The following is a 12,356-nucleotide window of genomic DNA, read 5'->3' on the forward strand; positions in this document are numbered from 1 at the left end:
AATGGGCTTCACCCAATTCCTTCCATGAAATGGTCTGAGGTGGACATCGTCTATGTCCCTATTAATGTTTGAAGTATGCATTAGGTATTGGGAGTAATTCACCTTGCTCAGAGGAGAATATTTGTGTATGACTCATTGATAGGAATTAATAGTGATAATCGACTAAAAGGTGATATAATACCTTTAGCTAAAGTGTTACTGCGTATTTTGCATGCTACATCCTATTATGAGAAGAGCGGCGATCCTAAGAGTGAAGAACAGTGGGACATTGAACAATTGCATGATGTTCCTCAACAAGTGTATGAGTAAGTAAACAAATATCCAAACTTCATCTTATCATTTCACCTTTATGCCTTATATAGTAAATTTTTTTTAGTCATCTTAATTTTGATTACTTGTGTTTCATGCAATGGCGATTGTGGGATGTTCCTAATTAAATATGAAAAATACTTAATGCATGATCATCCATTCAGCTCATTGACTGGTACCCGCATTGATTGGTTTAGAGAGAAAATGGCAACTGAATTGTTCTACTTCAAAAATTTACCCATGTAGTGGGTTTCATTTTGATTGTGTAAAAGGTTTATATGTTGTTGAGTGTTGACTGTTATTTTGGATGAATTTGACTTGATGCTCAAAGTTACAATTTTTGTAATGTAATTATAACTGTCAACTTAACTATAGTTTAAGTTATTTGTTAATGCAATTCAACAATTGTTAAGTTCAAGTGAATATTCTGAGTGTGAATTTAACCTCAATTAAGTTCTTTATTAATGCAACTCAACCATTGTTAAGTTCAGGTGATAATTTTAACTGTAAACTTAATTGTGGTTAAGTTTTTTGTTAATGCAACTCAACTAGTGTTAAGCTTAGGTGAAAATTCTAACTATGAACTTAACTGTGGTTAAGTTATTTATTAATGCAACTCAACTACTGTTAAGTTCAGGTGAAAAAATAAACAAAGAACTTAACCACAATTAAGTTTTTTATTAATGCAACTCAACCATTATTAAGTTCAGGTGAAATTTATGACTGTGAATTTTCTTACCATTATTTGACCTTGTCATATGGATAAATCTTTTCAACTTCTTTTGAACGAACTTTTCACTTTTTCATAACTAACAATGGAGTCTCTATTTTTTACCAACAATGTTGAAGTCAGATTATGAATTTTTAAGAAATAGAAAGAAATAAAATGATAATATAAAAAAGAAATTGTTGGTTGTTTACATTTTTTTTTTTCATATTTTCGTGATCAAGAATGAAGAATAGATGAAACAATGGTAAGAAGTTAAACTTGTTCTCTGCAAGAAAAGAGAGAGAATGAGCAACCAATGACCGAATAAAAAAATTAGAACCTAATCTGCTATAAAACAAAGAGAAAGGGAAAAGAGAAGTTGTATATGTTGGAGAGAAAAAAGAAGAAGGACATTTTTGTCTCAACTGGGTTAACTATTTTGCTTTTTGACTGATGGGTTATATATGTAAATATGGGGGTTATTTTGACCCATTTAACCAATTAACCCATAAATTAATGTGGTGGCTCTAATGGAGAGATGCTTAGAATATGATATAATGGGAGTATGAGTATATATGCAAAACATAGAAGAATATAGAACGTATGAATAAATGTAACTTTTGAGTATGAGATCATAACAAATTGGGTGCAGCATATAAAAATATATTGCTTTAAGAATTCTGGTGGGCTGAATGTTTTGGTATAGGAATTATTGGAGAGAATATGGAATGCAAAAATCTGGAATATTTTGGATAAATGAAAACTCACTTGTTGATACAAACTCACTTGGTGGTTGTAGAATTCCAAATTGAAGTGCAGCACCTTAATATTTTTGGACAAGAGGTATAAATAGGAGTTATACCTAGAACATAGTGTAAATATACAGTGCCAAGTAGTAAATAATCTTAAATATATATACTATATTTGATTATATATTAAAAAAAATGATTTTCTCATATTTGGTTTCATAATAGAAAATACGGAAAAAATATCAAATATAATTAAAATTAATTAAAAATTTAGACATTTTAAAATTATTTCATATTTACATAGAAGGAGAAAAGGAATGAAACACGTTTGAATTAATATATTAAAATGAATTAATGATTTAAAATTTTTTTTTTCATTTTTTTTCTTTTCTTTAACTTTTCCTTTATTTTCTTTCTCTCGTATCTTCCCTTCAATTTTCCAGAAACCAAACATAGTTAAAATAAACATTTAATTTGAATTTCCTAAAATAACCTAATGGGAATTTAATTTATTTTACTATTTTGCATTAATTTATGAAATATCTATTTTTCTGTCCAAATTTAGAAAATTTTTTTTTGTATTTTTGTAAATTTTGTACATGAAATTTATTCATTCAATTACACTAACATTTATAAGACAGTATACATCCTTATCTGTAGCATAAACTTTTCTTTCCATTTTCACTAGTGTTCTTAACAGGCTATGTTCAGACCCAACAAATCCACTCATGGTTCTTCCTTGGCAACTACGGATCATTGAAAACCAAATCTCAATGCTCCATGCATGAACACAATCCCTCCATTCGAGTCAGGTCTCTGATGTGTTTGTGCCCATGGTTGTGGTACCATAAGCACAAATTCATTTCTGAGAATGAAACAAGCAACCAAACGGACCCCAGGATACTTCAGTTTGAGATTTTGACTGGGATTTTTCGGAAGATCATCCCTGATTTGAATTTTCATGGCTCAAAACATTCCCTAGATTACTCAGCCTCCATTAACGCTCATTTCTCAATGAAAGCAAAATGCTGAAGTTTACCAACCCAGGTTCAAACTTAGTACACTTGTCATATGATGCAGGACTGAGCTAATTCAAAACTGTTCCATCTCATGTGGCAATCCTAAAGTCATATTGCTTCCTTCCAGCATTACAGAACAAAACTCAAAAGGTAAAAGCAAAGCAAAACTCATTCTGTGTCGTATCATGCTGAACTTAGGAACAAAAATATCTATGGTTAAACACCTGGAAAGTAATAACTCCATGGTTCCCTAGGATGGGATCAGTCCAAGTCTCAGGAATTTGAAAAAGATTTTATGTGCCAGCATGAAAATAAAATTTAGGCCGAAAGATCCCTGACCAAGTTATCTTGGCCTTCACAACCCTCTCCCAGCACATTATCAAGGGTATCTACTTTGTTTCCTGATGGATATTTAGACCAGCTTTCACTAAAATGGTTTTGGGGATCAAGCAGAAAGTACAAAATAGATTGTATGCCATTCTAAATAGAATGCATGTCACACCAGGACTGCAATTTGATCATGAAAATTGACAGAGATCATCTCACCTAGAAGTATGAATTTCTATAAAATTTACAATAATTCCTGCTCTCCTGCAGACAAGTGTACTGAGACAAAAACCAAAAACAAAAAGAGGAGTATAGTTTTCACCTATAGAACAACACCGGTGCTTAACTTGTATTCACTAGCAAACAAGGCAAAAGGTGCTCACTTCTCAGAAACATGTTCTATTTCTCCTTCTTTACAAGTAGTGATCAGGACCCAATAACATCCTTTGTAGGAATGCTGATCTCAACCTGCTCAAATGTTGAAGCTCTTGCAGAAGGTTTATGTAACCAGTCAAGGTTCTTCCTGGACCTTCAGCCATATATCTTTCAAAGCCAAGCCTAAATGCTTCATGAACAGTATAGCCCACATCGTAACCATTTCTTCCAAATGTTTCCACAGCATGATTGAAGTATCCATCAAAGATTGTTAAAGGTAACCCCATATGCCTTGGGATGCCATTCATATTTGCTAAAATATTTCTTCCAGGACCTCTGTAATCAGATGAACCTGGCCACTGCTGCATTTGCATTAGATTAATTTGCTGAGATCCTCGGTGATTTAAATCAGAGTGGCACACGATTCTGGACATTTTCATAGCAATGGGGGAGAATCTGAATTTGAAAGTACCGCAAGCTCCCAAACGGAAGGGCTCATCACATCTTGAACCAGCTCCTCTCTTATTGTTATAGCCTGGGTAGTCCTCTTTCTTAAAATCAACACACTCAAACAGCACCAGAGAGTTTTGAGAAGCAAGTTCCTCAAGATTCCAGTGGGAAAATGGAGCTGTGGTTTTGTGATTTACATGAATTTCACCATTGGCTCTTAGCATGCCACTTGCATTCCTGAAGAAACCATGCACAAGATCCCTATGCATACTGTAGCATAAGATGGGATGACAACATAAGTACAATCCACACAGAATTAATAAAGAAATCAGCCATTCTATAAAAGCCTTAGGTACAACTACATTGAACCATTTGAAATCAGCAGAAAACAATGCATCAAAGATACTCGTATTCCTTTTGATTTTTATTTTTTTTTGGTTGTCAGACACACTGGTAGAAAATATTATCAGATGATGATGTCTATAATTAATTTACCTGTGATAATGAAAATTTTCTTCTACATATTTGTATCTTTGATATATATTCTACCACTTCAAAAGAGAAACCCAGGACTCCCATCATTTGGAAGCAAAGGCATGATATTTCTGGTGCATCTGTATAGCAGCACTCACATCTTGTTTTAAGATTGTAAGTTAGATGCCTAGCATCTGAGCTGAAGACCAGCACATGAGCCAATGCCCATGGTACATGATAGTAACAACTAGAATTCTTAAAAATACTATGAAGACAATAACTGATTCAGTTACATGTAGGGTTCCAAATACCCCCCAGTTCTATCCTTTGCTGCCCTGGCTTTTGTGATGGAGACTTTGTCCATCAACATGTAGAAACTGAAATTATAACGTAATCTCATTATGGAGGCATTGGAAACCTACACATGACCATGCAGATGTGATTCATACTGCACTTGTGCAGACTCATGGCTATATACTGCAGAAATAGGTAAACATATGACCATAGAATGTGTTATGAATCTTCACCACTTTGATAAAGTGGTCAAAATTTCCCCTTATGAGGACTTGAATGGGATCATCCAATGCGTGATCCAAACCCACAGCTAGTTACCTTGATGAGCATCACCATCTGAACCAATTGAACAAACACACAGTTCTGTGCATAGACAAAAAGGGCATGAAATGTAAATGAACTCACAAACACAAATAAAACATAGGAGAAAAGTAACATTGACCATGACGAGCAACTACAGTGTATGGAAGATTTTGCTGTGAAATTCAAGCTACATATCATATCCATAACAACAATACATTTTCTTCGTACAGAGAGAAGGTAGTTTTGAGGAATTATGAAATTTCCATCACATAGATAAGAAATAAAAGATGAGGCCTTACTTAATCATAAGCCTGTTGTCTTCCTTTCCATGGAAGCCTGCATGAGGAAAGTTATATATAATGCGGTCGAATTTCCACATCTTCAGATCAGTATGAAGCTTCATCTTGGTTGCATCCACTCCAAATAAAAGAGATGCTCCCAGCTTCTCTAAAGCTTCCAAATTTGATTTTGCTTTCTTGTACATCTTTATCAGAACATCTAGTTTAAGATTGTGTCAGAAAACAAGTTGTCCAAAAAATAGCCTTCCTCATAAAACAGAGAGACTACACCTTAATTTAAAAATTTGTATATTGAACTCAACAAAGACTAAACCTCAACTAAACAAATGAAACATTCACAAATGTGATAACTCCCCAAATATTGAATATAACAACCTTCAAATTCTTAATTTGCCTATCCTTTTACCCAAAATGAAAATGGCATTTCAATTTCAGAGCATCATAGAAGTCAGAACCCTTGTCAATTTTGATATTTGGAAAGTACAATAACAATGGGGAATTCTTGTCCAACAGGAGGATTTGGAAAAACATAAACCCATAAAAAACTCACACAATGTTAAAAAATATTTTGTTGATAATAAAATAAAAGCTCTCCAAATTCCACCTCGTGACTGTCCCTAGTTGCTTTCCTTTCAAAATAGTCCTTCATCTCCAAACCCAGATGTTTGGTTCTCAGAAACTGAGAAAGAAAAATAACGCAAAAGCAAGTTTCACTTATATTCCAAGGTTGACCATTTCTTCAACCCATAAAATGAGTGTCAAAATGTATAAGTTCCTCCATACTTCTGGCATGCTTCTTTCTCTTCCAGTCATGACAACCAAATTAAGAAAATAATTCCCCTTCTACTGTTTCCCAAAAGTATACAGGGCTAAGGACTACAAGATTAGAGTATAGTACACAAGTAACGAGTTGATTCCAATACATATAAAATACGAGAAAAGGGAAAGAGAGAGACCATATGGGTCGAGAGAAGAAGCAACGATGTTGGAAGCAGAAGCAAAAGAGTGAGCCAAACACAGAGAGAAAGAGAAGTCTCCTTCACCAACCAAGAGAATTTGATGAAACGAGGAATAATGCATCAACCGTTTCTCTTGTTCTTCCACACCCACTTCATCTTTCACCATTTCCTCCCCGACAGCCATTGACGCTTTCTACAGTTACAGAACCAGAGAGACTCTTTGAGAGAGAAAGGCAGTGAAAGTTTGGCCGTGTTTAAGGGGCTTATTTGAAAAATAGAGATGACTTTCAAATAGAAATATTTTTTAAGAAAATAGTGAGGATGTTTTTGTCAAAAAAAAGGAGACCAAAAATGGAAGGTTTAGGACCTATTTAATAATTGTTTTTGAAAGTACCGGTTCTAAAAAATAAGTATTAAGAATAGTTTTTAAAAATTGTTCTTTAATTTTGTTAAATAAAAATTTGTTCAAAGATTGAAAATGTTTTTAATTTATTTTTAATATTTTTAAATGAATTTTAAAAATAACTTTTATGTTTAGTGCTTTATTTTTAATTATTTTGCATGTTTGTATAATTATTTTTTAAAATAATTATCAATAAACAAGTGAAAATATAAAATAAAAAAAATAAAAAAACAATTAAAATATATTATTCAAAATATTTTTAAAAATAGAAAACATAAAACAATTTTGGACTCTGTGATGATCAGACCCTCATAACCGGACGAATCATAAAAATTTAGTAAAATGGGAGTGTATAAAGCAAGATAAGATGTACTAAAATTATTTTAATTGAGGATTCTAATTGAACTCAAAAACCTTTCAAAAGAAAAATAAGCTTTTTTGTCATAACTTATATTCAGTACTGGTGCTTGAATTGCAGGAGATCCATCAGTCTTGGGTGTGAGAGATGAGAGTTGTGCTGAGAGTGAAGGGAGAGCAATATCAGAAGGTAAAGAAGTTTCCCATGATTCGTACGTCCAAAGACTTGGGTGGACTTGGCCATTTTTTTAATGTGCAAATATGCTACGTGGAGGCACTCTATTCGGATTAATAAAGTGATAAAAGAAAAAAAAGAAAAAAAGAAAAAAGGGAAGTAAAGTCCATTTCATCAAAGCATTTGATACCCGAAGTGATGGAAGTAATTAAAAGAGATTGATGATTGAAGAATTTGAAGAAAAATATGAAGAATTTGAAGACAAAATATGGAGGAACACCTCAATTCATTCTGTGATACCTCGCTTTACAATGAATGAAAGCATAAATAAATAGCCTACGGATATGAGACAATTCCGGAATGGAATTTCCCTTACATGGAAAGTGAATAAACTCTTACATGGAAAGTGAATAAACTACCTTGCTAGAATTACTCCTAAATATATAAACTACTCTTACATGGAAAGTGAATAAACTACCTTGCTAGAATTACTCCTAAATCAATTATAATAAAGGCTGTACATTACACTAATTAGGGAAGTAAACAGAGGATGCTGGCTTGATTTCCAACACTCCCCCTCAAGCCGCGTTGTAGATGTTGATCATTCCAAGTTTTTCTGTCAGATCTTCGAAGTTAACTCGAGCAAGAGCTTTTGTGAGAATGTCAGCCGTTTGACAGTTTGTCGGATGTAGCTGACTTTGAAAACTCCTTCTTCAATCTTTTCCTTGATAAAGTGTCGATCTACCTCCACGTGCTTAGTTCAATCATGATGAACCAGATTCTTAGCGATACTGATGGCAGCTTGATTGTCGCAGTATAACACCATGGGATGCTTGAAAGCTTCCTGAATATTCTGAGGAACTTGTATCTCTGTGATGCTAGAAGTGAATGCACGAAACGTAGGTGATAGCTTATCATAAGAAATAAAATTTCCAATGGGATGCTGAGTGCATGATCTAACTCCTTTCCTCCAAGCTATGGGCATATTAAGAATATCATTTTCTAACTCGGAATCAACAGTACCATCAGGAGCATTGTTACCTGGAAGTTTGCTTGGATTAGGACCCGGTTCTGCCTCATGGGTTTGTTGAGAAAGTGCTCTTTCCTCCGTTTCCTCTTGGATGTGCTCCTTATCCCACAAGTCAACAATGGACTCGGGTTGATTAAATGACTCTGGAGGAATGTGATTTTCAGTGGTGATGGGTGACTCACTGAATGACTCAAGATCCCAAAATTGATATTCTTGAGTTGAATTCTCCCCCTGAATATAGTTTTTGGGATAGTAAGGCTGGGTTTCAAAAAAGGTGACATCCATTGAATTGTAGAATTTTCTTGTGACCGGAGAGTAACACTTATACCCTTTTTTATTTGAAGAATGCCCAAGAAAGATGCACTTGAGTGACCTAGGATCAAGTTTACTTCTATGTTGTTGATTGATATGAACAAAGACAGAGCACCCGAAAATTTTGGGTGGGACGGTGGAGATGAGACGAGTAGTCGGAAAGGATTTTAGGAGTGTTTGACAAGGTGTTTGGAATTTTAGTACCCTAGACGGCATCCTATTGATGAGGTAGGCTGCCGTAAGGACAGCTTGCCCCCAGAATAATTTTGGAACATTCATGGAGAACATTAGTGATCTAGCCACCTCTAACAAATGCCTATTTTTCCTTTCAGCGATTCCGTTTTGTTGTGGGGTATCAACACATGAACTTAAGTGAACTATCCCTTCTTGTGCTAGAAATTCTCCTAGAATGGAGTTGAAATAATCCCTAGCATTATCAGACTTTAGAATTTGTATTTTTGACTGGAATTGGGTCTGAATCATATTTTTAAAATTTTTGAAAATTTGACCAATTTCAGATTTTTCTTTCATGAGGAATACCCAAGTTAATCTAGTGTGATCATCTATGAATGAGACAAACCACCTAGTACCAGTTACATTTTTTATTCTTAACGGACCCCAGATATCACTATGAATCATTGAGAATGGACTAGACTCTTTATAGGGTTGAATGGGAAAGTGAGACCGAACTTGCTTTGATAATTGACAGATTTCACACTCAAAGGATTTTGGATTTTTATTAAATAATGAAGGAAATAAATGCTTGAGATACATAACATTTGGATGACCTAAGCGATAGTGCCACAACCTAATTGCACTATCGTTATTTTGACATGAAACCGAAAAAGAATTACTACCAACTGTCATTTGAGGTTGTTCTTGTGGATCATGGCGCTCCTTAAGGATGTAGAGTCCAGAGCATTCCTCAGCATTGCCAGTCATCTTCCCCGAATCCAAATCCTGAAATTCACAGTGAGTGGAGGAAAAATTAGTAATACACCTCTTTTCCTTAGTGAGTTTACTAATTGACAATAGATTACAGTCCAAGTTAGGAACAAGGAGAACAGAGTTGAGAGTAAGATCCCTTGATAGCACAATTGAACCTGTTCCGGCAACCTTTGATAGTGAACCATCTGCTATTCGGACTGTTAAATTATTTGGACATGAGCTATATGTATCAAAAATTGTCGCATCTCCCGTCATATGATCAGATGCTCCTGAGTCCACTATCCAAGGTTTTTTACGTTTCTTACCAGCAGTGAAGGCACTCAAAAAATTACCTTTGTGAGCCAAGGTTCCGGAACCAATGACCTGGTTGAAAGATGAGCCAGTTTGTGACTGTATTGACAAAAGAGGAGACAGTAGTTTCTGAAGCATCTCCATTTGCTCCTTATTAAAAGGGCTAGCTTCAGGTTGTGGCGATTGTTTATCGGTAGCCACATGATTGCCTCGTCCTTCTTTCTCAAGTGGTTGACGTGGCTTCCAATCTACTGGCTTTCCATGAATCTTCCAGCAAGTTTCTCTTGAGTGTCCCGGCTTTCTGCAATGATCACACCAAGGTCTACCTCCTTTAATTTTTTGACGGTTGTCAAAAGGAGCGAATTGAGTCTTAAGAGCCGAGCTTTCTGCCATATTCAGTTGTTGATGGGATCCCATCATGAGATTTTTCCGACTTTCTTCGCGACGGACTTCAGAGAATGCCTCTCTAAGGCTAGGTAGGGGTTTTACTCCCATGATTCTTCCTCTGATTTCATCAAGATTTTTGTTCAAACCTAACAAAAATTTAAACACACGTTTCCCTTCGACAATCTTTTTATACAAAAAACCATCTGTAACACAATTCCAGTTATGAACCTCAAACGTATCAAGTTGACGCCATAGACGAGTAAGAGTATTGAAATATTCAGTTACCGTAAGGTTCCCTTGACGCAAATCGTGGAGGATGCCTTCAATCTAGATGATTTCAGATGTGTTTTCCTTGTCTGAGAAAGTTTCTTTTGCAGTGTTCCAGATTTCTTTGGCAGTATCAAATGACAGAAAATTTTCACCAATGTCAGCGGTCATAGAGTTGACTAGCCAGGACATGACCATATTATTTTCTGCTATCCACTTTTTGTAGGTTGATGCTGTGGTTTCTGGTGCCGCCGAAGCTCCGGTGATGTAGTCATCTTTCTCCTTTCCCCGTATAAACATTAATATGGACTGAGACCATTGCAAATAATTTTGCCCATTCAGTTTATGGGCTGTGATTGGAAGATGAGAGGTTTCCATCTGATGAGAGGATGAAGATGATGAGATGATGATATCAGAAGTAGAGGATGATGAATTGGTAGCCATTCCAAAGGCTGGACCGTATTTAGGCATAAATTAGAAGAATAGAATTGAGTAAAAAAAAAACTGACTAAAGATGAAGACGATGAGACAGGATTAAACCTGCTCTGATACCATGAAGAATTTGAAGAAAAATATGAAGAATTTGAAGAAAAAATATGGAGGAACACCTCAATTCATTCTGTGATACCTCGCTTTACAATGAATGAAAGCATAAATAAATAGCCTACGGATATGAGACAATTCCGGAATGGAATTTCCCTTACATGGAAAGTGAATAAACTCTTACATGGAAAGTGAATAAACTACCTTGCTAGAATTACTCCTAAATATATAAACTACTCTTACATGGAAAGTGAATAAACTACCTTGCTAGAATTACTCCTAAATCAATTATAATAAAGGCTGTACATTACACTAATTAGGGAAGTAAACAGAGGATGCTGGCTTGATTTCCAACAATGATGATGATAGCTACACCGAACAGCATTTGATACCCAACACATGATCATTTCATCACAGCCCTTCGTTTAGTTTGGACTCTGTGATGATCATACCCTCATAACCTCACGAATCATAAAAATTCAGTGAAATGGGAGTGTATAACGCAAAATAAGATGTACTAAAATTAATTTAATTGAGGATTCTAATTGAACTCAAAAACCTTTCAAAAGAAAAATAAGCTTTTTATTCGTAACTTATATTCAGTAGAAACTGACAGTCCAACAGCAACCCAAGAACCAGTTCATAAAAGGCAAATGCTTTATCATTTGCAATGAAGCACCTTTTCTTCAAAGAATACTTAATGGTTAAGAAGTTGGAAGATAGAGTCCCAAAATGATAGATGAGTTTGAATGCACCTTTTCTTTTTGGCTAAGACGAAGTAACCCGACCCATTGCAACCCTCAGCCCTAAGAATACTAGTGTCACAAACTCAGGACGACCAATGGTTACTTTGAGTAAAGGAGAGCTTTTTTGTGGACCTGACATGATATGACCACCGACATTAAGTTTTAATGTAAATCCAACTAGGATTCAGCCATCTATTATGCTAATAACATCACTCCCACCTCCCAAAAGGGAAAAAGCCTGTAATAGGAAGAAGAGAGGGTTAAGAATGCCGAGAGCCAATTTCTATCCTAATGATTGTTGCCCTGATCTCAACACGCCACTTTGCAGAGATCTTTAGTTTTGCCATCTGGTCACCATAACATAAATTATGTTATCTTGATCCATAACGTCCAACTTTTTTCAAATACTTTCTTAGTGGGTAAGCATCAATATACCACATAAAACATTGGTATCACAGACCAAGACCAATGTGTGGTTAAACGTACAATAAATCATTTCAATGCAAAGAAGAAACCTTCTGTGAGATGGGGAGGGGCAGACAAGTGACCTAGATCAAGAACTTCCTCCTCGCTTATTGATATTACAAGCAAAGAAGAAAGATGTTTCATCTTCTGGATGGATGCACACAA

The 12,356-nt window shown here is 35.2% G+C and overlaps 1 protein-coding gene across 1 annotated transcript; it reads right to left on the minus strand.

Annotated features, from left to right (window-relative positions):
* Window positions 1-3,328: 3,328 nt before the first annotated feature.
* Window positions 3,329-6,574, minus strand: LOC100258359 (heavy metal-associated isoprenylated plant protein 41). The gene is made up of 3 exons (XM_003634716.4): window positions 6,265-6,574; window positions 5,309-5,507; window positions 3,329-4,208 (listed from the first exon to the last, which is right to left on the minus strand). The coding sequence occupies exons 1-3, from the start codon at window positions 6,449-6,451 to the stop codon at window positions 3,527-3,529; spliced, it is 1,068 nt and encodes a 355-aa protein (XP_003634764.3). The 5' UTR covers window positions 6,452-6,574; the 3' UTR covers window positions 3,329-3,526.
* Between the last annotated feature and the right edge of the window lie 5,782 nt (window positions 6,575-12,356).

Source organism: Vitis vinifera, chromosome 19 (assembly GCF_030704535.1).
Source record: "Vitis vinifera cultivar Pinot Noir 40024 chromosome 19, ASM3070453v1".
NCBI lineage: Eukaryota > Viridiplantae > Streptophyta > Magnoliopsida > Vitales > Vitaceae > Vitis > Vitis vinifera.

What these genes read in the sequence shown, in the direction of transcription:
- LOC100258359 (XM_003634716.4), bottom strand. Translation starts at nt 6,451, where the DNA reads ATGGCTGTCGGGGAGGAAATGGTGAAAGATGAAGTGGGTGTGGAAGAA. An exon ending in TTCTTCTCTCGACCCATATG is followed by an intron (nt 5,508 to 6,264) that starts GTCTCTCTCTTT and finishes ATCTTAAACTAG; the next exon opens with ATGTTCTGATAAAGATGTAC. An exon ending in GACAACAGGCTTATGATTAA is followed by an intron (nt 4,209 to 5,308) that starts GTAAGGCCTCAT and finishes CTTATGCTACAG; the next exon opens with TATGCATAGGGATCTTGTGC.